Source organism: Eulemur rufifrons, chromosome 1 (genome assembly GCF_041146395.1).
Source record: "Eulemur rufifrons isolate Redbay chromosome 1, OSU_ERuf_1, whole genome shotgun sequence".
Classification (NCBI taxonomy): Eukaryota; Metazoa; Chordata; class Mammalia; order Primates; family Lemuridae; genus Eulemur; species Eulemur rufifrons.
In genome coordinates, this window is record NC_090983.1 from 56,777,409 (window position 1) to 56,805,162 (window position 27,754).

The 27,754-nt window shown below is 36.4% G+C and overlaps 1 protein-coding gene across 1 annotated transcript; it reads right to left on the reverse strand.

The window, feature by feature from the left end:
• Positions 1–2,657: 2,657 nt before the first annotated feature.
• Positions 2,658–27,744, reverse strand: BBS5 (Bardet-Biedl syndrome 5). The gene is made up of 12 exons (XM_069471610.1): positions 27,677–27,744; positions 25,320–25,402; positions 20,266–20,331; positions 19,553–19,602; positions 19,292–19,419; positions 17,489–17,624; positions 13,245–13,340; positions 9,731–9,793; positions 7,674–7,808; positions 3,889–3,972; positions 2,949–2,972; positions 2,658–2,799 (listed from the first exon to the last, which is right to left on the reverse strand). The coding sequence occupies exons 1-12, from the start codon at positions 27,733–27,735 to the stop codon at positions 2,698–2,700; spliced, it is 1,026 nt and encodes a 341-aa protein (XP_069327711.1). The 5' UTR covers positions 27,736–27,744; the 3' UTR covers positions 2,658–2,697.
• Between the last annotated feature and the right edge of the window lie 10 nt (positions 27,745–27,754).

A 27,754-nucleotide genomic window follows, 5' to 3' on the forward strand; every position in this document is an offset into this window, starting at 1 on the left:
GCAGATCAGCGTGCTTTGCCCAGCTTGAAGTCTTTGCAATTTAATCCCACCAGCTAAATATAGATACCAACTCTAACAACGGGAATTTAGGAGACTAGTTTGGATAGAGTTGTTCTTGCAGCTGTTATAGATTGAAAGTAACAGCTGGAACTTTTAATCACTAAGCAAACAGCTAAGAAACAAGACATTTAAGTAGAAAGCTTTAAAATACATAAAGCATTAGAAGATATGCTAATAAAGGCTACTACAAGAAAATATTGAGTTAACAGAAAAACGAATCATAAAAATGAGTCACTCCTCTAAAAATGTTCTAGTGGCAAGCTACTTGGCTCTCTGAATTCATGATGCAGAGGTCAAGAATATGAGGTGAGTTCATTTTAATACTCATAAGCAAGATCCTATTTCCAATAATTATTACATACAAATTTTTATTTTCCACTCAAAACAGTGGGATATAGATTTTTCTTTTAGAAGTAGGAAACTGAAAGATATTTACTTATGTACTAAAATTTTGTAAAAACTTTAAAATAATACCTATATCATAATTGAAATAAATACAGAGAAACTGCTAATTTTCTAAAACATTCTGAATTATCTGTATTCTTGAGTGGAAAAGCTATAATTAGTATTGAATTAAGTTATAAAATTATTTATTCACATCCTGTCTTGCTGTACTAAGGATTTGATGTGGCAAACAGTAATAAGAAAAAGTGAAATAAAGGCAAATGGTTAAAAGGAATCAAAACCAGAAAAAAAAAAGTTAAAAGTCAACACTAGGAAAAGAAAAAACACACACACACACAAATATAATCACTAAAGATATTCTGTAATTTTGTGCTGAAAATTATCTTTCATTAAATAAAAGGTTAAAAAATTGATGTAACTCCATGAGAACAATGTTATCACCAGAACACAGCAAAATCAGCAAGTCCTACATCAGTCAAACAATTTGAAGAATAGGACTTAGGTTTTTTTAAAAAAATATATATATATAACCAGAATAAGTTGTTGATTATAATAGAACATATTAATTATGGAATGTAGAAGTTATGATTTGAAAGAAAACTGATTCTTTGTTTATATATAGTTCTTCATTAAATACTTTTATTACATAATCATCTTATTAGCAAGGCTGTAGAAATACTATAATTTCAAAGGTTGGTATTCTTAAACATGCCCAAAAGAACATAAGCTCCGTGAAGTCAGGGTTTTTTTTTTCAGGGTCTGTTCCGTTCAATCCTATAGCTTCAAGGGTACTCTATAAATATTTGTTGAATGAATGAATGTGCCTCCAGCTCAGGGAATTATGTATTTTTAAACTTCAATGTCTCTATCCATGAGTAAAAGCTTTTTCTTTTATTTTACATCACAGTGAACTCAGTGGTACTGTCAGCTGCTAAAACAACAGCTGAAAGAAGAGCTCATTGACTCTTTTTCCATTTATAGATGCCACTAAAGGTTTTAACACACTAGAAAAAACTAGCAGCTGCTTCCTTGTTTAAACAATAAATGACTCATTTCTCTCTACACGTAACATCTAACATTTGAAAAGATTAATGAGTCAGATGCAAACACCATGACATGACATTTGAGATTACTCCTTACTAGTCGGCAATTTTATAAAGTTTTTTTTGCTTAAAAAAGTTATTTAATTATGGCAGCATTTTATCTGTCACCCATACCAATTTTTCAAACAATTTTCTTGCCCCCAATATTGGTGGTTTATTATACCCTATCCCTTAAAAATATAGACATCCTTTTCCATTTAAATGAAGAAACCCACTTGTAGCTTTTGTTCATTGATTTTTAATCAACTCAGGTTATCATTCCATTGTACTATGTGTCTATGTAGTATATTTAGTTGCATCTTATTTTAAATTTTTTTACACACTCCTTTCCCTCTAGAAAAAGAGGGCTCTTTTGTCTAGTATCAATTATTTGACAAAGGCTTCTTAAAATGCTTTTTACACTGAAGCAGTGGCCAAAAACACTGAATGATGCTAGAGAAGTCACCTAATCTTATTTCAAAAATAATATCCTATTTTTGAAAATTTCAAAGAAGTTTCAATAAATACAAATAAGGAGAAAGTTATTAAATGAACAACACTATTTCCTTACAAAAAAGATGTATTCTTACCTAAACTATATTGAAATTATTTATAAAATAGCACCCAAAACTTTATAGAGGGGTTGATGTACATCAGAGTTAGTTATAATTATTAGTTTTTACAAAAATGATCCTCTAAAAATGACATGTTTAAGGACTGTAGTTTGTATTAGAGTTGGTTTACATTTGAAGCTATGTGATAATATATTTAAACCAGATTTTTATAATTAAAGCAGTATTTTGATTATTCTGTAAGTATAGTCTTATTCTTTTAAATAATACTTTCAAAACATTAAGTGGTGCTGCATAAATTCTTTATTAAACCCAACATGATACAGTCATTTAATATCTGAAAAACGAGTATTTTACAAGTATTAGGTACAAAGTAAACATTTACAAATCAGGTACATTTTGATTACAATTTTAAATATAATTTTTAGAAAACTGGCAGTTTTCTAAATTAGTTTTTCCTTAATCATTACAAAACTCTTAAAAGCTTTAAATATAAAAATTATTCCATGGCTTATAGCAGGTGACTAATATTTTTAATTGTGAGATATCTTTAAATAGAAATGCAGCTCAACTCAAGATCAACTCATTACTTCCCAAAGTCCCTGTAGGGTGAATCCATCCTTCAATTTCTCTATTGCAAGCCCCAGTTCTTCTGAAAATACAGGTTCCCGATCTTGTTGCTTTTTGGGAGATAAGAGAATGAGATGGGAATAGAGAAGATGGGCAAGGAAGAAGAAAAAAACAAAACATAGGTTTCACATAAGTTTGTGAACGCTAAATGTTGGAATACAGAAACTTTTTTCATATACTATAGGTAAAATATCCTTACCTTATTGCCATCAGCAAAATAAGCCTATAAAACAAAGAAAATTCTATTTTACATATTGGACAAATAATACTCCAATAGATCAGTGGGCTAAAGAATAGGTAATTAATTTGTAGAATAATGTTGTAACTAAATGTATTTCAAGTAACTCTAATATTTTTTCACCTATCACTACAATGCTGGTAGCAGAATTCACTGTTAATCATTATTAATGTCTACAAGAATTATGCTTTTAGCTCTAAAAAATGTGCTTTGTAATTAATGTTTGATTAGCATTGTTAATTCAAAAGAGATAAAAAGAATAACTTAGAAACTATAAAACTCCTTTCCTACTTTTGGTTCAAAAGAAGATGCTGGCAAAACAAAATAAATGCATATACTTTGAGATAGTAGTAGTTTCTAATTAAATATTTTATATTAATTTTACACCTTTGTTTCAAAATATTTGTTATTAGACAGGTATTCTTGTCAGACTCATAGACCACAGTATGGAGAAAGCACTATTATAATTTTTGGTTATTAATTAAATAATACCAATTTGGAAATAGGAAAGTTTATTGTTCAAATACATATCCTTTTAAAAATAATATACCTATAAATTAAGAGAAGACCATTTTATAAAGATTAATTATAGAAGGTGTAGAGTTTAAATTAATTGACTATAATATTTACCATGTTCTATTATTCTAAGGTACAAAAAAACTTTTCACATTATCTACAATCCTCTGAATAATTGTATTCTCAAACTATTTCCCAGTTTGGTAATTTAAAAGTGTTGTCACCCCCAAAAAATTCTCTCACTAAAAATATTACCTTTAAATTCACTTTTAAGACACTGTCAAAATTCTCAAGTTCTATTTTTACACACTTAAACCATTATTTAATTAAACAGACTCAGACAAAAACCACAATAAATTTAATGGCTCTCCTTTATGATGCTCACCACAAAAGCATCCGTGTGATCATCAGCGTCTATTTCTACATCATCTTGAATTTGTTCAACTGTCAGAGCTTCAAGTGGCTGTGGCTAAAAATCAATCAGTATATGTTAAAATGCATCAGAGACAATATTAAATGTGAGAAGTGTAAATACTTATTAAAGGATAACAAAAACTATTCATGTCCTACAAAAATCACTATATAATTTATATTCATTTGTTTAAAAATTAACAAGTAATAAAACTAGTCAGTTAAACCCAAGCTTTTAAATCTGAAGTCAATATCATCAAAAGAATTGAAATGGCAAATTTATACATACTTAATGTAATACCTAGAGCTATCCTTAAAGAAAAAAAACTCACTTTGAGTTTCTTTCACATTGTTTAAAAAACTAAGTTTTGTAGAACAGCAAACTTTCAATTTTCCTCAAAATAGTCATTAAATAGAATTTGTAAAAAGTAAAAGTATATATATATGGAATATTCTTAAAGGATAAAATATAGTGAAGATATTTATTAATTTGTTCATTTTTCAAATATTTGAGTATCTTTGTTATATTAGGTGCTATGCTAGTACTATCGGGTATAAAAATCCCAACCCTTACCCATGGAGGGCTTATAATTTACTGAGAATAGAGAGAAAGATAAGACACAATTGCAATAACTAAATATTATGTTGAACCATATGAAATTGCCATTTTTATAAGTCAAAAATGATAAAATATTAAAAATACCATATGGTTCAACCTATGAAAAGCAGCTGTGACAAATCTGAGGATGGCCTCAGTGTTTCGATCATCTTTAGAGCTGTGTGACTGTGTACAAGCAAATTAACCTATCTAAGCCTCAGTCTCCTTAACTGTGAGATAAGGACAATAATAATAATAATAATATACTTCATAATATTGTTGGGAATATTAAATGAGATGGTGCATATAAAGTTCTTAGAGCAGTGACTGGCAAACAGTAGATATTTAACATAGTTATCCGATAACTACAAATATTCACTAAAAGCCTATCATGTGCTAGTTTTGACTGCTGGAGATATGGTTGTTTAACAAAATAGACATAACCCCCTGACTTCATGCAGATCACTTAAAGTGGAAGAGACTGATTAGTATTACCAGAGAGAGAGAGAGAGAGAGAGAGAGAGAGAAAGAAGCAGGGAGGGAGAGAGAAAGCAAACAAGCAAGCAGAACAAGGGACAAGAAAGGGATAGGGGTTGCTATTTTATAAGAATATTCAGGGAAGACCCTGAAGACATGGCATTTGAGTAGGGACTTACATGAGATAAGAGAGTGAGCTATTATGGCAAGTTGTTACTATGTACTGGAGTCAAAGAAGAGAAGAAATGAAAGGTAGAGAGAGAATGGGTGGGGGAACTAACATATCAAATCTCCAGGCATTTTATGGACATGACCAAAAACTTTGTGAGAGATTATTTCCATTTTGTAATGAGAAAACTGAAGCTCAGATTTGCTTAGGATCACAAATATTCATTTATTGCTCTAAGAACTTTATATGTGAAACTGGGATTGAAAGCCAGATTCCAAGAACCCAGCTTGTTCTACAACATTATTCCATGGAAAGAAACAGACAGGAACAGGGAAGAGACTGGTATAACTGACTATGTAAAATAAGATAATGGGAAAAATGAAGGAATACTCCAAGGTTTCGAGTACAGCTGACTTTGACAATGCTAAAAATACATAAGTAAATCAATCAGTAAATCAGCAGGATGCTGCTTTGGAGAAAAAAATGAGGCCAGTTTTAGGCATGCCAAGTTTGAGATGCTCATCCAGGCCTTAGTGTATCTTACTGATTTATATAATTATTTACTGGCTGGGCGCGGTGGCTCATGCCTGTAATCCTAGCACTCTGGGAGGGCGAGGCAGGAAGATTGCTTGAAGTCTGGAGTTCAAGACCAGCCTGACCAAGAGCAAGACCTCGTCTCTACTAAAAATATAAAATATTAGCTGGGCAACTAAAAATAAAAACAAAAAATTAGCCAGGCATGGTAGCACATGCCTATAGTCCCAGCTACTCAGGAGGCTGAGGCAGGAGGATCACTTGAGCCCAGGAGTTTGAGGTTGCTGTGAGCTAGGTGTTACACCATGGCACTCTAGCCCAGGCAACAGAGTGAGACTCTACCTCAAAAAAAAAAAAAAAAATACATATATATATTATATAATTATTTACTTAAAGTACTAACATAAACTCTGAAATGAGAAATTCAATTTATATTATTTCAGATGCTCATCTATGTGAAAATATTCAAGAATATCTGGACCCATGATAAGCTGAAAGATCTGGTATCATCCAAAAAAACTACAAGTTAAGCTAAATGAAGGCCAGGCACAGTGGCTCATGCCTATAATCCCAGTATTTTGGGAGGCCAAGGCAGGAGGATCGCTTGAGGCCTGGTGTTCAAGATCAGCTTGGGCAACACAGCGAGACCCCAGTCTTTCTAAAAAAAAAAAAAAAAAAAAAAGATTAGAAAAAGAAAGAAGGTGAATGAGCAAGTGATGTTACTGAGGACTACACAGAGAAGGTGGAGTGAAAGAAAAGCATGTTGGGACAAAAAGGACAGTTGAGATGATGAAATACATACAGTGTATGTATAATACAGTGTCAGCAACCCAGAGAGAAGTTTTAGCTGGAAAGGTATATGTGTGGAATTTGACAGGGAGACAAAAATTAGTACAAGGGGCATTACTAGGCAATAAGGGCCTCACTGAAGTCAACAGGCTTGAATTTATACTCTGCTGCCCGGTCTGCTTCCTGATTCTCTCTGGTCACATACTGTAGTCCAAGAGCAGAAGGAGAGATGTAGATAATGGGGGTGACATGGCTCAATATGCTGAGTCCCAGCAGGGGCACTGATGAAAGAGCAAATAGCAAGAGCACCAGCAATAGAGTGCATAGTGAGGGTTCTAGCAAAAGAACCAAGAGCAAGGGAGCCTGCGACAGAGTGATCAGTGATAGGGCAATGGCAATAGAACCCATGGCAAGGGCACCTCTGATAGAATGGACAGTGACTGTACCAGTGACAGAGCAGACAGCAAGGCACCAGAGATAGAGCCTCCAGCAAGAGTGCCGGTGATAGAATGGACAGTGAGTACACCTCTAATGGAGTGAGTGGTGAGGAAAGCAGTGATAGACCAGATGACAAGTTTCCCAGCTAGAGAGACAAGTAAAGCCAAAAGATAATATACTCAGAGAGCAGGGAATGGTGCAGCAACCAGAAATCATGAGGAAAGCAAAGAGCATGTGGGCATGATATTCAAAATATTTATTAACCGGTATGGCAGAGGTACTGATCAATAGCATGGATGCAGACCACAGTAATACAGCAGACACCTGGAGTTGTTCTATTGTGGGGTACCAGGGAAGAGGATGGTATTCATGAGGCCTGTAGAGTCTGTTCATGCTACTGGGGGGCAGAAGTAGAAAAAAATACAGCTGACAAAATAAGTGACTCAAGTCTGTCAACATCAGTAGGGCCTTGCACGTGGAGGTTTATCTGGATGGCTGCTCACCTAGAAGGGCAGGTATGGAGGGTAAGAATGAATGATGAAGCGAGTTAGAAGACAGGAGGTAGAACAAATTGGTGATGGCCCAGGAGCCATGCTCACTTGAACAGAGTCTGTATATTCATCATTTTTAACACAGATTCATCATTTTTAACACAGTTTAAAATTAAATTGTACACAGTGGTGTTTATATCTGAATTTTATAGATTGTATAAAGGCAATTCAGCAAACACTATTTCACACACTCAACAAATTACCTTTTCTTCCATCTCATAATCGACTCCAAATATAGGACTGGCAGAATAGACTTTGTGAAGTGAATTGATTTCCTTAACTGATTCTTGTAGTTTTTCCAGAGGATCTATTTTAAAGCCAAGAACATATCCTCCACTCTACAAAAAATAATAATAATAATAATAATAAAAAGCTCACCTGAGGAACAGTATTTATATTATATGATAAACCATAGCTCTAATTGTCCATATTTTAGAGCAAAATATGTAAGTTGATATTCAATTAAACTTTTTATTATGAAAAATTTCAAGCATATACAAAACTAGAAGAGTACAATGAGCTGTCATGAAGCCATCATCCAGCTTTGACAAGTAGCAACATGTGGCTAACTCTGTTTCATCTATAACCTCTCCCTCAACTGAAACCCCTGCCCCCTCTCAGGATTACTTTGAAGCATATCCACGGCTGGGCATGGTGGCTCACGCCTGTAATCCTAGCACTCTGGGAGGCCGAGGCGGGAGGATGGCTTGAGGTCAGAAGTTCCAGCCTGAGCAAGAGCAAGACCCCGTCTCTACTAAAAAATAGAAAGAAATGATTTGGACAGCTAAACATATATAGAGAAAAAATTAGCTGGGCATGGTGGCGCATGCCTGTAGTCCCAGCTACTCAGGAGGCTGAGGCAAAAGGATGGCTTGAGCCCAGAAGTTTGAGGTTGCTGTGAACTGGGTTGACACCGTGGCATTCTAGCCTGGGCAACAGAGTGAGACTCTGTCTCAAAAAAAAAAAGAAAAAAAAGAAGCATATCCAAATATAACATCATTTCATCTGTAAATATCAAAGCTGATCTTTCAAGATTTGAAAATACACTGTAGACTGTGAACGCCAAGGGAACTCAGTTTTTCTTGAGGTAGGCCTTGAAAAGGAACAGAAGAAGAAATAGCCTATCTGAGGCTATTACCTTGAAGAGTTAGGAAAGAAACTTGACCATGATAGGTTGTTGGAGAGGAGTGTTAAACTAAGTAGCATGCTGTAATAGGTGCGAGCATATGTTTTAGGTTAAGAGGACATGCTTTAGTGTTCCAATTCTGGTTCTGCCACTAATTTACTAGCTGTATGATACTGAGACACTTACTTTCCTTAAACTTTCTAAGCCTCAATTTTCTAACCATAAAATCATAATCCAGTTGTATTAAATAAGATAAACATATATGTGAAACTTAGTATAGTGCCAGGAACAGAGTAAGCACTCAATAAATGGCAACTATAGACCAGGGTAAAAGAATGAGCAGACATTCATGTTTAAATTTAGAATACAAAAGACAAGTGATTTTATAAATCACTTCTTAAAAATGCATTTAAACTTTTTTTTTTACGCCAGTCAAATTTAGCAGTCAGAAGTTGTATAACAACTTTAGTAACACTAATGTTAATAAGATCTAATAACCCACTACCATCAAACCAGCCTAAATGCTTTATTTAAATGTATTTCCTCCCTTCTGGGTCTTTGTAGGAAAAAAAAAAAAACAAATAAATGTGTTTCTTCAAAAACCTGGCATTATGGAGCACAGGAGGTTATAATTAGATACAGTATAATCTATGTCTATAAATATAAAATCTCAAATAGGGTGTGTGTACGTGTATGTGTGTGTATCTGTGTTTCTCAAAGTCTTATAAATCAGTCAGACCTGGAATCCAAACTTACCTCCACCTTTACTAGTTGTGAGATCATGGGCAAGATTCCTGACTATAAAATGAGGAAAAAATAGTAACTGCCTCATAGAACTGTATAAAGATTGAGATAATACATGACAAGTTCTTAGCACAGTGACTTGACTCTGTCATTAACAGAAATGATGATCATAATGACAATAATGATTATGTCTGTCCAACAAAAAAACACAAACAGGATTCTTCCTATAGGTACAATTACTGTAAGACTTCAAACACTTCATATAACTTCATATTATAGCTAATATTCTTCTCAGATATAAACTGCTTACTATCTAAATAAAACTAAAAATCTATACTGTCACAGTTTTAAAAATCTATGAAAGATTAATAAAAATGTAAAATATCTTACCTGCTGAGAGCTTTCTATGACAAGAGCTAAACCAAATTTTGAATCTCTAATCTTTATTGAACGCTAGATATAAAATAAAAAAGAAAAAAATGCATGTTTTTATTAATTGATAGTAGTGACTCTTTAACACATTTTTTAAACTTTTACACATTAGTACTTTTCGCAGTCTAAAGCTGTGGTCCCTAATCCCCGGGCTGCAGACCAGTACTGGTCCATGGCCTGTTAGGAACCAGGCCACATGGCAGGAGGTGAGTGGCAGGTGAGGGAGTGAAACTTCATCTATATTTACAGCCACTCCCCATCACTCCCATCACCGCTTGAGCTCTGCCTCCTGTCAGATCAACGGTGACATTAGATTCTCATAGGAGCGCAAACCCTGCTATAAATTGTACATGCAAGGGATCTAGGTTGCAGGCTCCTTATGAGAATCTAAAGCCTGATGATCCGAGGTGGAACTGAAGCAGTGATGCTGGTGCTGGGGAGAGGCTGCAAACACAGATTATCATTACTGGAGATGTCTGACTGCACAATACATGTAATGCACTCAAATCATCCCTAAACCATTCCCCCCTCAGCCCTGGTCCATGGAAAAATTATCTTCCGTGAAATTGGTCCCTGGTGTCAAAAAGGTTGGGGACTGCTGAGAACAGAATTCTCCCTCTTTCCTTCATTAAACTCCCACAGATATCAAGTAAATGAACCAAGACTCATACTGAAAATAGGTGGCAAACTTGTAAGACTATACAAAGAAGACATCTCTGAAATTTGCACAAAATTCTCTGATACAAATATTCTTCACTTCTAGGGAATCAACTTCGAACTTAAACAAAAGGTCAACAATCTTTTAGTTATGGTGAACCAGTGTCTTTCATGCCTCCTATGGCTGGCTTAATTTTTTAAAGTCACATGTGCCTTCTGTTTCTAACATCATAGGTGACTAAATTCTTAAAGAACCTCCATTCTATTTATTTTTTTTAAATGAGTTTATGAGCATTCATCACTGGGCATCAAGGGAGGCTGAGATAGATCAGGTGTAACTCACATCAATTGGTAAATGTGACATGAAGAGTAAGCTTGGTCAGCAGGAGACGGGGTGGTGATACCAGTGGCCTGGGAAAAGGCAGGAATAGAAAATGGCAGGTAGGGCTTGTAGAAAGTGACTTGTAGAAATGTATCTGCTAGCAGGATAGGGGAGAACCACACAGGACCTAACATTATGATCAGCAGACCAACAGCCCAGAGAAGGGCAGGTGGGCAAGTGATGGGACTTCACACTTCCAGATAGATGGGCATTACAAGTTGAGAGAAGGAGAGAGATTGAGAAGAGAGAAGAAAGAATAAAGAGAGGAAGGCTCTTGGGGTAATTTTTATGAAAACCTGGCATTTCATCTACACTACTTTATACCCCACCAAGAGTATACACAGTCCCACTTAAGAAGCACAGAACACTGGCACTCTGGCTATCAACATGCAATCTAACCAGGTGACTGTGGGGGATACGGGCTGTTAAGACAGAAACCAGCAAAAATCTGATATATATCTATAGGAGTGGGGTCAGGGAACTGAGGTGTAGAGCTGAAGTTAGAATATGACTGCTGCAGTGACAGACTGTGATGGTATCAGGTTGCAAGTTGTCTGGGACAGGCTGAATTCATTCCAGAGCAATATTTGGCAACTCTATTCTTAAGTAACAAAAAGTATCCTATTTGAAGAACAGAACAGCACAAGGTTGTTTACTACTCAGTAATTATTCAGCATAATAGAAGTTAGGTTAGGAAAGCTGTAACACATGTAAATGTAACATAAAAAAAGCAATGAACAATACAAACACCAATTTGTCAAATACCTATATAGACTCTTGTCACATCTTCCCAGCCTTGATTATAAATTCTTACATTTCTTTAGATGGCCAGAGATAATTCTCTTCCTTTGAGATTCTATGACTATCTATTTAATGTGTTGCTTTTCTCCACCAGACTAAAGCTCCTTGATGGCAGGAGCTGTGTACTGGTTCCTGATTTTCATGACTGTATCTCTAGCACCTAGCACAGAGTAAGTGCTCAATATATGGCAAATGAATGAATGAATTATCACATATTTTAATGAAACCCAGAAATCAAACAATTTAGCAAAAGATAGGCTTGGGAATATTTTACAAAGAATTATCCTTATCATTGGCCAACAATTTTATTTTTCAAAAATAACGACATTTTCCAGATATCACATATGTCATATCTATTCAATAACTATTAATAAAACTGCTTAGTCTTAAGACTATATATTCTACAGTAAGGGCAGTTATCATAGGATAACCTCACAGGATTTTCATGAACTATTTTTATGTTCCCTCTAATTTGTATTAGAATTCTGTAAGTAGTTTCTTTATATAAAATGAACTTCTTTAGTGCATTGGAGTTTACTATTTGTTTCACTGAATCACATATTTATCATAGCAACAACTGAGTAAAAAGAACTATCTTTACCTACTTCCAAAACAAATTGGTCTCAGATGTAGTCAGTTCTTATTTTGGATTTTAATAGTTTTAATTGAAGTTAAAAGTATTATCACTAAAAATAATCTTGATTCCTTTCACTAAATCTGTAATATGAATCCAGCTTGTATTACATTCTGTATCTAAAAACAATGAAAGCAGTTCATTCACAGAATTAATGAATTCATTCTAGTTTTTAAAAAAGTTTGGAGTAGAAAGTGGAAAGAAAGCCAGGATAAATTGTGTGGATCAGTGTGTTAAAGCCATGCCAAGGAACCACCATATACCTGCCTCGTGAAAAGGTTACAGAAAACTTTTTATAGCTCAAGGCCTTCAGATGGAATCTAAGAGACACCTTACTCTGTATGATAAATACATAAATTTTTAGAATACAGTATATTTCTCTCCTAATAGCAAGTTGATAATGGTGCTGTTTCCCTTGAATATAAGTATAATTAGATCTTTTCTATGTTTGGATATTTCATATTAATTTATTACATCTTTAAAATAATGCTCTCAGCTAATAACTGCTGCCACTCGAAAAAGGAGAGAACTCACGTAATCCCCAAATTACTATTGAACAGAAATTATTAACTGCTTATTATAAACTACTATTAACTATTGAATAGAAATTATTTATTCTACTTTTTAAAAAGGTCATCAAAATACATGTACTGGCCGGGCACGGTGGCTCACGCCTGTAATCCTAGCACTTTGAGAGGCCGAGGCGGGAGGATCGCTTGAGGTCAGGAGTTTGAGACCAGCCTGAGCAAGAGTGAGACCCCGTCTCTATTAAAAATAGAAAGAAATGATTTGGACAGCTAAAAATCCATATAGAAAAAAGCAGCCAGGCATGGTGGCGCATGCCTGTAGTCCCAGCTACTTGGGAGGCTGAGGCAGAAGGATTGCTTGAGCCCAGGTTTGAGGTTGCTGTGAGCTAGGCTGACGCCACGGCACTCTAGCCCGGGCAACAGAGTGAGACTCTGTCTCAAAGAAAAAAAAAAAAAAATGCATGTACTTACAATTTGCAGATATGGTATACTGACGTTAAAACTGTCATTCATATTTGCGTGCCACACAATTCTCACATTGGTAATAAAAAAGGTTCCTAAATTTCCCTGTAAAAGACAATAAAGAAATATACATCAGTAATCATTTGTTTGGATACCTATTCTTTATTTTCTAAACACTAGAATAATTCTATAATTACAGTAGCAAATAATACAAGAATTAGGTATTATGAAGTACTAATGACTTCATCATTCATTGGATGGCAGTACAGTTAGATGACTGAGAGTCCAGACTCTGGAGTCAGACTGCCTAATCATTAAACCATCAGTAACTACCATGCAGAAATTTCTTCTTGGTACATTTTGTCAAATGTAAAATGGAGATTTGATTAAATAACTCATGTAAATAAAGCCCTCAGCACAGTGCCTGGCACATAGTAAGCATTTTACAAATCTTAGATCTTACTATAATTATTATTCAAAACCTGGGATAAGTCAAGGCAAAGGAGTTGTGGCACATTTAATAACCCTCATCAATCCACAAGACATATGTTATGGTTCTTCAACATTTAACATAGAGCAAAACTGTTCTCCAGTTATATGAGACCTTGGCATTTATTCAAAATTATCTCAGTATGATAGCTAAATATTCTCAAAAAATCTTTAAGACCTAATAACATGGCACCAAATTACCTGCCTCTACCATTTATCTACCATTCTCTACCTCCACTCCTCCCCCACCCCACCACACACACATTCAGAAGAATTTATTTTATACTTTGAGGTTGGGCACAAAACATTAATTTCCAATCAAACCCAAAACGTGTAAAGCCCTCTTCTGGGATGACCATCCTATTCTTGTTCTCCAATTATAAACAAATCTATTTACGTATTTCCCTTCTACTCTCATCTTGTAAGAAATTGTTATACAACAAAAAAATTTAACTCCATTATTCCCTGCCCATTAATCAATATAGTGTAACTTTATAAGGAATAATTCTTTTTTTTTTTTTTTTGAGACAGAGTCTCACTCTGTTACCTGGGTTAGAGTGCTGTGGTGTTAGCCTAGCTCACAGCAACCTCAAATTCCTGGGCTCAAGGGCTCAAGCAATCCTCTTGCCTCAGCCTCCGAGTAGCTGGGACTACAGGTGCGTACCACCATGCCCAAGTGGGCAATAATTTTTTATGTCACTGTTTTCTCTTATTTAGAAAAGGAGAACAACTTATAAAACTCTTAAAGACTTTTTAAAGTAATAGGAGAGCACATTATTTTTCAACAAATACAAGTTAGGTTGACAATAACATTCTTATTTTCAATAAAATGATATATCTGATAATCCTGGAATAGCTCCTTAATTAATTAATCAAAAATGCCAGGTGCTATGTTAGGTGGTAAAGATCTATGTATGAACAGAGTAATTCCACATCTACCATTATAAACCCTACAATCTAAAGTGGGTTTAGAGACAACCTATATATTTTAGAGTAGTACTAATTTGGAGTGTAATTGTTAAGTACAAGGTGCATAAGGAACACACAGAAGAAAGTTTTCAGAAACTGACATCTATCACATGATCTCACTTATATGTGGAATCCAAAAGCACTGATTTCACAGAAGCAGAAAGCAGAATTGTGGTTACCAAGGGCTGGGAAGGTGGGCAGGTGATGAGGGGCAGATGAAGGTTGGAGGGTTAGGATTAGGGAGATGTTGATCAAAGGATACAAAATTTCAGTTAGAAGTAATAAATTCAAGAGATCTATTGTACAACATGATGACTATAGTTAATAACAATGTGTTATATTCTTTGATAGTTGCTGAGAGATTTTTAAGTGTTCTCACCACAAAAAATAAGTATGTGAGGTAATGTGTATGTTAATTAGTTCGATGTAGTTATTCCACAAGGTATATATATCTTTCAAAGCATCATGTTGCATATGAGAAAGATACAATTTTTGTCAATGAAAAAAATTTTAAAAACAAAATTAAAAATTTTAAAAGTTGTTTGGGGCCGGGCGCGGTGGCTCACGCCTGTAATCCTAGCACTCTGGGAGGCCGAGGTGGGCGGATCGTTTGAGCTCAGGAGTTCGAGACCAGCCTGAGCAAGAGCGAGACCCCATCTCTACTAAAAATAGAAAGAAATTATATGGACAGCTAAAAATATATATAGAAAAAATTAGCCGGGCATGGTGGCGCATGCCTGTAATCCCAGCTACTCGGGAGGCTGAGACAGGAGGATCGCTTGAGTTCAGGAGTTTGAGGTTGCTGTGAGCTAGGCTGACGCCACGGCACTCACTCTAGCCTGGGCAACAGAGTGAGACTCTGTCTCAAAAAAATAAAAAAAAAAATAAAAGTTGTTTGGAATGAAAATTTCAATGTATCAGTCATGTATAATGAATAAATGTAAATCATCATACAAAAGAAAAAGGGAAATTTAAGCTATGATCTAAAGCAACGGTGTCTAAACTACAGCTCATGGACCAAATCTGGCCTATTACCACTTTTTGTATGGCCCATAAACAAACAATAATTTTTACGTTTCTAAATGGTTGGAAAAAAGTCAAAAGAATAATATTACAAGACATATGAATATTGTGTGAAATTCAAATTTCAGTGTCCATAAACAAAGTTTTATTGAAACACATTCATGCTCACTTGTTTACATATTGTCTATGGCTGGTTTCACACTACAATGGCAGGACTGAGTAGCTTCCAGGGAAACTGCATGGCCTGCAAAAGCCTAAAGTATTAGGCCAGGCACGGTGGCTCACGCCTATAATCCTAGCACTCTGGGAGGCCGAGGCAGGCAGATGGTTTGAGCTCAGGAGTTCGAGACCAGCCTGAGCAAGAGCCAGACCCCATCTCTACTAAAAATAGAAAGAAATTAGCTGTACAACTAAAAATATATAGAAAAAATTAGCCGTGCATGGTGGCACATGCCTGTAGTCCCAGCTACTTGGGTGGCTGAGGCAGAAGGATCACTTGAGCCCAGGAGTTTGAGGTTACTGTGAGCTAGGCTGATGCCACAGCTCTAGCCTGGGCAACAAAGTGAGACTCTGTCTCAAAAAAAAAAAAAAAAAAAAAAAAAAAAAAAGGCCGGGCGCGGTGGCTCACGCCTGTAATCCTAGCACTCTGGGAGGCCGAGGCGGGTGGATTGCTCAAGGTCAGGAGTTCGAGACCAGCCTGAGCGAGACCCCGTCTCTACTAAAAATAGAAAGACATTATATGGACACCTAAAAATCTATATAGAAAAAATTAGCCGGGCATAGTGGCGCATGCCTGTAGTCCCAGCTACTCGGGAGGCTGAGGCAGTAGGATCGCTTGAGCCCAGGAGTTTGAGGTTGCTGTGAGCTAGGCTGACGCCACGGCACTCACTCTAGCCTGGGCAACAAAGTGAGACTCTGTCTCAACAAAAAAAAAAAAAAAAAAAAAAAAAAAAAAAAAAAAAAAGCACCTAAAGTATTTACCATCTGGCCCTTTATATAGAAAAAGTTTGTTAATCACTAACCTAAAGGATGAGAGAGAGTTATTCAGGTGGGGAGCTGTCTAAATCTTATAGAACCTTTATCATAGTTTAAAACTAGAACTTTTCAAATGAACAAAATTCATTTACAATTTATGTTTATGATTCAATACCTAGCAAGAAGCTGTTTGTTGATACAGTTTTACCACAGTGGTTATCAGTCTAACCTAGGTTGTAACACACAGTAAGGATAAATTTTTCTTTAGAAATTGATATGTTTCTTATTCTGTTAATTGCTTACAGGTTTCAACTAGTCATAATTTCAAGAGTGAATGAAAAGTTAAAATAATGGATTTCAGTCACCAAATGAGTTATATGTTTAGTTCCCTAAAGACCAGAAGGCTTCTGTTACTATCCATATCATGGTCTCCTCCATCAGCATAAGTTTATCAAGTGGTAGAGGGCAGCATAATACAGCGGGAAGAACATAGCTCTTGGATGAACTAGATATGTGAGGTCACTTTAACTATCTGGGGCCTGAGTTTCTCATCTCTAAGTGAAGGAAGACTGAATTAGATGATATCTAAGGTTCAGCCCTAAATTCTATACATAACAAAAGGTGCTAAAAAGGGCATAAAACCATACAAATATAAAAATCAGGATATTAAGTCATATCAAGAGCTATAATGCTAATTTTAACCATTAGAATTGAATGAATATACAAATCCAATGATGAATGGAAAAATGATTATCAAAACTCTGTCCTAAAAGGTTCACTAGTTCTTTGCACAATACCTGATCACTGGATAAATTCCATACTCCATTGATTTTATCATATACATGTTCTTGTGGTAATAATCTTAGTTGCTTGTTTTGAATTAGTGCACTTCTCAATTTAAAATCACGATACATTTTAGAAGTTTCATATGCTCTATAAAAAAAGAAGAAAAGACCAACCCAAACTGAAAATGTGGTTTTTTAGGTTATGTTTACTTATCTACTAAAATAGACAGTTGTTCGTATTTATGTACATCACTCGAATAATTATCATGGTAGATTTTTATATTTTTCTTTTTTTTAATTAAAAAAAATTTTTATAGAGATAAGGTCTTGCCACATTTCCCAAGCTAGACTCAAACTCCTGGGCTCAAGTGATTCTCCTGCCTCAGCCTCCCAAGTAGCTGGTGCTATGGGTGGGCACTACTGCACTTGGCTATATTTTTCTTTTTAATAAGTTTTAATGATTACAGTTTGTCATTTGTCATTTTATTGTAGTATATACACATTTTTATCTCAGTAACCTACTGAGGCTGTGGGGAGGAGGTAATACGGAATGACTATTATGGGTATGGGGTTTATTTTGGGGGTGACGGAAATATTCTGGGATTGAATAGTGGCAATAGTTACACAGTCCTGTGAATATACTAAAACTACCAAACTGTATACTTTAAAATGGCAAATTTTATGTTATGTGAAATTTTGTTATGTGAATTGTATCTCAATAAAAAAAATTAAACCATTACATAGATCAAAACATCATCAATAAAATTAAAAATCTAATAACAAACTAGGAACCTAAGAAGTAATTTTTGCAACATATATGACAGATAAGGGTGCAATTAAGAAATTTACAATAGAAAACCAAAAAAAAAAAAATCTATGAAACACATGAATAATTTCAACTTCACTGGTAATAAAAGAAATACAAATTAAATAATTACATATATATCCTGTCATCTTAGCAAAGCTTTTAGAAAAATCATAGCACTACGGGTTGTTTTTTTAAAAAACATAGTGGAGGTAGTGAAAAGAGAAGAATTTAGCAAACAACAACAAAAAATCCATAAAACAAAACAATAAAACAACTCATCAGAGAAAACACCCAAACATGCTTTCTACTGCTAAAAAAAAATCTTTTAAATTAATTTATTGAATTATCCAACTTGATTATCTACATTGAATGAATTTTTTTTCTTTCTTTCTTTCTTTTTCTTTTTTTTTGAGACAGAGTCTCACTCTGTTGCCCAGGCTAGAGTGAGTGCTATGGCGTCAGCCTAGCTCACAGCAACCTCAAACTCCTGGGCTCAAGCGATCCTCCTGTCTCAGCCTCCCGAGTAGCTGGGACTACAGGCATGCACCACCATGCCCGGCTAATTTTTTCTATATATATTTTTAGCTGTCCATATAATTTCTTTCTATTTTTAGTAGAGATGGGGTCTCGCTCTTGCTCAGGCTGGTCTCGAACTCCTGAGCTCAAACGATCCGCCCACCTCAGCCTCCCAGAGTGCTAGGATTACAGGCGTGAGCCACCGCGCCCGGCCATTGAATGAATTCTTTATTTCACTTTACCTACCCTGATAGCTAATTTAATCCAATCTTCAGGAGAAATTTTTATGAATCTTCAGTAGTTTTATGTGTTTTATAAATACCTTCAAAGTGCTTATTAAATGATAATGAAATGTGTTCTTCTAAATATCTTCAGGATATTTGCAATACATCTTGGATGAAGATAGTACCACACTTCCAAACTTTATCCTCTAAACCTTTATATCATAGAATAATCTAAAAATATTCTATGACCCATAAATGTTACTATACCTGTGTACTGCAATCACAGAAGTAAAAAGTCTAGGACTTCCAGGAACCAGATTTGTAAATATAAATTCAAAACGAGTGCTGTTACATTTTGTTAGTATATAAAGAGCTTCAGTTTGGCCTCGTAATTTCTGTAAGGACAAAGTTATTTAAAAGTTCAGATCCTAAAAGCAATTTCTCATTTATAGTTAAAACAAACATCAACCTCAAATATCTAATGTTTATTTACTAAACATGTATTTCAATAAGATTTTTTAGACTTACAGAGTTAGCAGTCCTTGTTGTAATATTCAGTATGCAGTTGTAACCGATAGCTAAAATCCAAAAGCAAGAATTTAAAGAACATAATACAGTAAACTGAGAAAAAATATTTTTCTAAAAAAATCCTATATACAGAATTTTTAAGTTTTAAAAATTCAACATATATAGAACTTTAAAAATTTTTATGAAATAACTACACATTTAAGTTAAATAATCAAAAGAACTAAAGAGTCAATTCTGCCTCTGAACAAACAAAAAGGATGTTTGCTTCTCTACAACCTATACAGCATTATTTACTGAAAATTTTAGCACTACTATAAGTCTAGCTGGATAATCTAAGAGTTTTTAAAACTAAGTGAAACAAAATTTAACACAATGAAAGATTGTACTTTATTAGAGTTTAGGTCTTCCTTCTTTGGAATTACTTGAAACAAGTTATAGCACATTGTCAAAGAGAAGCAAAAAACAAAAACCATTCAAGGTCAAAGCCCTAATCTCATATATATCCAAGATATAAAATGAACTGACTAAAAAATAATAATGATTTCTTTTGCATTAGGATGCAGTCTGTGTCTAGTCTTGGATTTCTAAAGTTTTTTTAATCAATTTAAGATTTCCACACATTTCATGGTATAGCTTTCTGGTATCAAAAGCCACCATGCAAGTTCACTTGACAAAGGATTTTTTCTTTAGAATTATCTAACAAAGATACTTACAAAGATTGACTCTGGGTAATGCCAAAGAGTGCCAGATAATTCTTAAATTTGTTACTAAGAGTCTACCTAAAAGCAAACAAATAAAAAATAGGTTAGCTTAAGTAGGGACCTATTTTTCCAATGCTGAATGAGGTGGATATGGAACTTCTGGCCCAGTGTCAGCCGCAACATTAATAGATATTTTTCTTATATTTATTAACTGAAAATATGTATTGTGCATATCTACTCTATATAAGGTATACAATATATGATTCAGAATCCCAGAGAAACAAAATCTGACAGTTTTAGAAGGAATACAGGTATTCTCTGCCAATACCTTGGCTTTAACTCAAACTGACTGATAAAAGAATTGTGTACTAGATTTTTGTCTTAGTAGAAGCTTTCTGGGGTTCTAGGAAGTCATATGTATACAAATGAAAATGAATATGGGCTAATTACAAAGCCATTCATTGAAATCACACTTTTTTTTTTTTTTTCCCTGAGTCAGGGTCTTACCCTGTTGCCCAGGCTGGAGTGCAATGGTGCCATGATACCTCACTGTAGCCTCAAACTCCTGGGCTCAAGTGTTTCTCCTGCCTCAGCCTCCTGAGTAGCTAGGACTATAGGTGTGTGCCACCACACCAGCTAATTTTTTAAAAAATTTTGTAGAGATAGGGACTCATCATTTTTCTCAGGCTGGTCTCAAACTCTTGGCCTCAAGCAATCCTCCTGCCTTGGCCTCCCAAAGTACTGGGATTACAGACGTGAGCCATTGTGCCTGGCTGAAACAACGCTTTTCAAAGTACTCTCACATACATACCCATCTCTGCCACGTGAATGCTCTCTTAACAGTTCTCATTTTAAAAAGCCATATACTTATATACCCAATTTTGCTGTGAGCAACCTTTTTTGCTCATATGGAGTTATGGCCAAGCTGAAGTCTATTTATTTAAGGTTTTGAGGCTTTGTACTTTTCTTTCTTTTTTTTCTCTCTTTCTTTCTCTTCTCTTCGCCTTCTCTCTCCCTCTCTCTCTTCTTTCTTTTTGAGATAGGGTGTCACTATGTTGCCCAGGCTGGCCTTGAATTCCTAGGCTCAGCCTCCCAAGTAGCTGGGATTTACAAGCATGTGCCGCTGCACCCAGCATTGTACTTTTCATTACAGCATCAGACTGTTCTTACACTGAAATACAAAGTTAGATACTTCATTTCTCAAAGTGTGTCCTGTACAGTAGTAACCCCTTACAGATGCTCCAAGGAAAAAAAAAAAAAAGTCAAATGAATCTGAGCATGGTAAACTAGGTATATTGGAGACATAAAATACAATTAGCATATTAGGATAGCTTTGAGATATCTTGAAATAATAAACCCACTTAAATTTAACACATTATTTCTCTAACAAATTACAGCCATAGAATTCTTCTGATGAGTAATCTATAGCCAAGTCATATTCTTTCCTCCCTGAAAACCTCCAGAATGTCTAAAATCAGAGAAATTAGACCTGCATGAATACTGGAGTTAGATGTGATAGAAAAGGAGGTTCTTAAAAAAAGAAAAGCATTCTCAAGGGAGATTGTGAAAAATCACAGAGTATATTTGACAATAAGTAACCCAGCATGGCTGGAGTGTAAGGTTCACACAAGATCACAGAAGACTGATATTGTACCTATTAGACTCTGGATCCAACAGAAAACAGATGACACGTTCAAATTAGGATAACTTAGGTTATTTGCAAAAGGCCTTATTATAAAAGTATGGGTGGTGTTAGGAACCATAGGTGACTCAGCAGACCTGCTACTACCTCAGGTCCAGAAGGATAAGAGGAGGGAGCAGTTAACAAAATCTGGAAAGAACAACAGCCCTCTGTATTTGACTGCTTTGAGCGGGGAGAGAGACATAGCCAGCCTCTCACTGGGAAAGAACTAGTGGAATAAATACCAGACCTCATGCTCCTGCCTCCCTTTGATCTTCTGCCATGGCTCTTAAAACTGGAAGCCAGAGTGTATGAGGAACTCTTTGATGTACTCTATAGAAGTCATCTTCCTAGGGCAGGGGGACAAGGGTAGAGAAGGGTGCTAGACCTGGAGGGACACATGGAAGACAGCAGCATGAGCAAGAAAAGTTGTTTGTGGACAAGCTAGAAGTTCTTCTATACTAGATAAATAAATTCAGACTTAGATCTATTAGCAATGGAAGCAGTCGAGTTGGGGGTGGGGTTTAGGATTGGAATTGGGGAGGATTGAAAATTTGGGGGGATTATGATCCCAGCAGTTTAGAAAGCAATGTAGGCAGATTGATTCATTACTTAGCTGTGTGACCTTGGAAAAGTTAAATAACCCCTCTGTTCTTCAGTTTCCTCATTTGAAAAAAATATATAATAGTATCTACTTTATATTTTCATATTATTTTTATTATTATTAAATGATATTACATATTATATAAATGATTCAGGACAGTTACTGGCAAATAGTAAACATGCACAACATTAACATCTATTTTTAAAAATATCTTAATCCTTTACAAACTCATTTGTATGACTTTTTTTATTATAGACACATTGGTTTATGTTTTTCTTATGCTATTTTACCTAGACAACATTTTATCTCTACAATTGGGATATGAGCTCAGGACATCTATTGATTCTTTTATATTTTTCTATCAGAAGGTCCCAGGAGAAATTATGGAGTGGGGACAGTATGCTTTATAAAACCACTGACCAACTCTGTTTACCGTTTTTTTTTTTTTTTTGCTCTTGGTATATCTCCTACAAGTCTCTAGGATTCTTATGCTGCCTCTGTGCTGCTGAAGGACCCCATTCTACAGCTCCAAACCAAGTGTTCCTGGCATGAACTTTTCTCTCTGTCCTCCCAAACATGAAAATATAGTTGTCCCTGTTTCTACTAATCTCCCAAACACTGAAATATGGCTGTCCCTGTTTCGTTCTCACATGGCTTCAGTGTGCCACACTAATCTGAAAATTTCAAGTCAGGGTACTTACAGTTGAAGACGGATTAAATGTGTGCTAATCTTCTGGGGTATTTATAGTTTTAACATAGGAGCTCCTGAACTTGGCAATGTCTTAACTTGGTCATTTTCAAACTGCTGGAAAGAAGAGGGGAGATGGCTAGAAGGCAGGATTCCCTTTTCCACCATCTATCAACTAGAAGCTTCGCACACTCCTGTAAGATTTCATTTGACCAAAGCTTTCTGAGGTCTGTGTATACAGAAAGTTATTTTTATTAATAGTAGGATTTCAGGCATTGTGATAAAGATTTTTGTCCAGGGAGGCTTTTTTCCCTTCCTACTCCAAAGTACTAGTATAAGATCCTGCACTCAATGAGTATTTGATGAACTGAAAAATGTTCTATTACCCATGGTCTTTGTTTGGACTAGTGGATGGACTGTCGCATTAGAGTTCTTACCAATCTGTATGAGAACAACCAAGTTTTCTCTTGGCTTCCTCAAGTTAATTCAGATTTCTGATACAGCCATCTGGACAGGGGAATTATCAAATGCACAAACTAAGATTTCTTGTTTGCTACTAGATCTTCATAATCCACTCTCACCCGGGCCTGATCAATACCAGGAAGCATTTCAGAAATGTGATCTAAGCATTCCTTTAAGGACGGGTCCTAGCCATTGACAGGATGTGCCTGTAGCTGGTGGTGACAGGTTCCCCTCAGAAAAGAAAGGCTTATAACAGGATCTGCTACTTGCATAATACTCCAGAGCAGACCAGCAAAAACACTGACAGAGCAAGCAACCACTCAAAAAGCTTCAGTGAGCATGTCCTGCCAATACAGGTTACTGTTCCTTCTCTAAGATTTACTGATCTCCCTCATCCGAGTGAGTTCTGCTCCTTTTCCCCCCACTTACTCCTCTTCTAATAAGAGGTTTATGTCCCTCTCTCCTAAAACTTCCTCTCCTCCACCAAAAACTTTTTGGACATAAGCTGCCACTCCTCATCTCCCAATTTTTTTTCCTTGAAGAACAATAATGACGCTTCTAAGACCTGCTGATTGCTGGTCACTGGCTCCACAGATAGTTGCTGTATGCAGTCTAGACTTTAAAGTTCCAGCCTTGGGGAATTTAGTTGGGGAGGGACTCTAGAGTCCAGCTGTACTGGTCCTCAGTGACAGAAAAGTCTCACAGGACTTCCAGTACTTGACCTACAAATAGCTTTCAAAATACAGCACCAAGTTTGCACTCGACATGTCCATCTGTAGGTGTCAATCTTAGGCAATTGTGCATTACTCCTGCATTTCTTAAAAGGAAGTGTGGTTCTAGGTACCACAGCTATGACCTATTTATGTTTCACTACCCCATATCCTTTTTTAGGGAGACAGATCCAAGGATCAGAACTAACCCAGGCCTCTTGCAAAGAGGGCTCCTAGAGTAGGTTTTTTGTTTTGTTTTGGTTTGGTTTTTTGGTAGAAATTGGGTCTCTCTATGTTGCTTAGGCTGGTTTCAAACTCTTGGCCTCAGATGTGAGAGCCATCTGGCTGCGACATCTGTCACCCCATTGATCACCAGGATTGATTCAGCTGATCTGGCTGGTTAGGCAGGCAGGTGTCCCCTTCCTCCCTCACCGTTCCAAGTGCATCCCTCCCAAAGCTGCGCACTCGAAGAGGACGACCTTCCCCAATAGAGGAAGACCATTCTTCAGTCAAGGGTATAGGAGTAGCCGCACTCCCCTGCTAGAACCTCCAAACAAGCTCTCAAACTCTTGGCCTGAAATGATCCTCCTGCTTTGGCCTCCCAAAGTGCTAGGATTAGAGACATGAGCCCCCATGCCCAGCCAACTCCTAGAATTTTAAAAGTTACACTGGATAAAGGTGATGTTAGAACCAGGATTTATTGAAGGACCGAAGTTGAGAAAGGACCTGTGTTCCCTGGCTACAGGTTTAATACTTATCCTTTCTTTTGTTTAAGTCTGAGAAAAGTCTTATGTGGGTTTAACTCTCCCATTCTCACAATTATATTTACATATGATGCTATTTCATATATTCTCCAGCTAATATGATTCAACATTTGTAAATCAAATCAAAAATATATGATGTATTAAAAAATATACTTACCTCTATCCCCATTATTTCCTTTGGTGTCTTCAATTGAATCTAAACAATCAATAAGAACTTCTCCAGGTCTTGTTTTCATTTGCCTAAAATAAATATAAAGGTTTTAATTTTATAGCTACAACTATAACTGTTTACAATCTATCTAGGGAGAAAAGAGATATATGCATATAAAACAGCCAATAGTAAATGATACTGTACCAAATGCTCGTGCATTTAAAAATAAGGTCTTCAAGAACCTCAAGAACCTAGAGATCAGTGGAGCCTGGAGTGACCAGGGCCTCTTGCAGTAAGCCAGACTAGAAGGAGGGGCAGGATTTGGGGAAATAAAAGAGAAAGAGAGGGGAGTCCATGATTAAAGACCAGGAGCAAGAAATGATAAAGGCATGTGAGAAGACTAGGGAAGAAGGTCCGTATTGAGAGAGTGAGAAAAATACTGTTGGATAACTAAGGAGGAACCAGATTATAGAACTTTGTATGCCAGTCTGATAGGTATAGGCCATATCCTGTGGACAGTGGAGAACCCCAGAGGTTTCTGAGTAGAGGAAAGGACATCAGGCAGTTATGGAAGGCAAGGTTAAAGAAGAGTTACATGAAAAGCATCTTCAGGACTTGACAAATAAATAGATACAGGAGACAAAAGGAAATAAAGAATGAAGAATAGCTTTCTGACTGATAGAATACATTCTATAGTGTTAAAAAAAACTAGCAAAATATCTAGTAGAGCCTTCTAATACATTCTCCACAGAACCAACTCAATTACCCATCGAAAATACAGACATCACCATATCACTTCTCTGCTTAAAAGCCTTCCATGTCATCCCGATACCTAGAAGTTGAAGTCTAAAATCCTCAGCTGAAAATTTCACAATCTGGCTAACTTTCTGTTTGTACCTTCAACCTCTCCCTGCCACAGACCCTGCCTTCTAGTCAATGAAGTTGTATCTGTCTCCCTGACTCTGCTTCTAATGTTTGTTCAATTCTTTCTTTTCTTTTTTCCCTCCCTGCAATACTCTCCTCCTGTCTACCCTGACAAGATCATGTCCATTCTTCAGGAACCAACTCAAATATTATTTCTTTGGGCCCTCTCCCAGGCAGAATAAACTCTTCTGTTTCTATGGTCCCCAACTTTTTGTTCATTTTTTCAGAACGGTACTTACCACATTTATTACCATTGTCTATGTGTATTTCCTGCACTAGAATGGGGGGAGGCTATGAGTATCATTTCCTATTATTTTTATATCTCTAGCTATCAGCACAGTAACTAGCACAGCGGTCTCCAACCTTTTAAACACCAGGGACCAGTTTCATGCAAGGCAATTTTTCCATGGGGTGGGGGCTGAGCTCTGTGGTCCAGGGGTTGGGGACTGCAGAACTAACACGTAGTAAACATCTGATAAATATTTAATAAACTAAAAATGTTCATGAAATGGACTTTTGTTTGGATTAAAACCCTCTCAGAATGACAGAGAAAAGTCATTGAATGTAGGTAACATGTAACTATAACTAGTAATTTTACAAATTCCTTTCCCTAACTTCTTAAAGGATCTAATATCATGTTAGTATTAGATCCAGCTACAGCTAAGCCTGGGAGATGCATCATTATTTCATTTTTCCATCTAAGGAAGTGCTGTCCATGATAAGGAACCATAAGTGGCTAAGAAGTTCCACACCATTAATCCAAGAACCTTAGCTTTAACATTTTCCATCACTTAATATCCCAATGGGCATATTTTTCCCTGGATTTTTGGGCAGATTTCTAACCATCTTCTCTTTTAAAGTATGATATTTTCTAAAAATAGAGCTCCTGTTTGAGAGGTTCCAAAAGAGGTCTCCTCCTTGGTGGTTTCGATGAATAACTAGATGAAAGCTTAGCATGAACATAAAGTTTGCATAGTTAGGAATTTTGAAGACTGCTTACTCCCACCTCCCTCATTTTACAGACAGGAAGACTCAAGCTTAGAATGATGAAATCATTTGTCCAAGGACCCACAAGGTGTGTCATTATTCTAGACCTAGTTTTAGAACTCTAGTTTCCTGAGTCCCGCCCTACGTTCCTATCACCACACGAAAATGAACTCCCAAGCCCACTTGGGTGTACTGGACGCCCTAGCCCGGGCTGGTCTCAGCCACATTCGGTTCCACATTCCTGATGGGGTCCTTGGGCCAGGATGGGGCCGAAGACAGCACGGGGCCGCAACTGTATAATCTAGATGCGTTCCTGCTGTTGCGCCGGCCTCCCTAAGGACGCGCTGGCCCAGCCAGTGAGCTGCTGGGGTGCAGGCTCCCCCGCGGGTCCCGAACTCGCGCCGCCGCGCCCTCTATGGGCTGCAGGCCCCTGGGGAACCTTGGAAACTCACTGCGAGGACACGTCGAAGCGGACATCTCGGTCCTCCCAAAGCGCGTCCAGCACTGACATGGTGACTGAGGCCCGCGGC

Coding starts and splice junctions, on each gene's coding strand:
- BBS5 (XM_069471610.1), bottom strand. CDS start 27,735: ATGTCAGTGCTGGACGCGCTTTGGGAGGACCGAGATGTCCGCTTCGAC. Junction 19,420..19,552: donor CAACAAGGACTGCTAACTCT/GTAAGTCTAAAA, acceptor TTGTCCTTACAG/AAATTACGAGGCCAAACTGA. Junction 9,794..13,244: donor GTATACCATATCTGCAAATT/GTAAGTACATGC, acceptor TTTTATATCTAG/CGTTCAATAAAGATTAGAGA.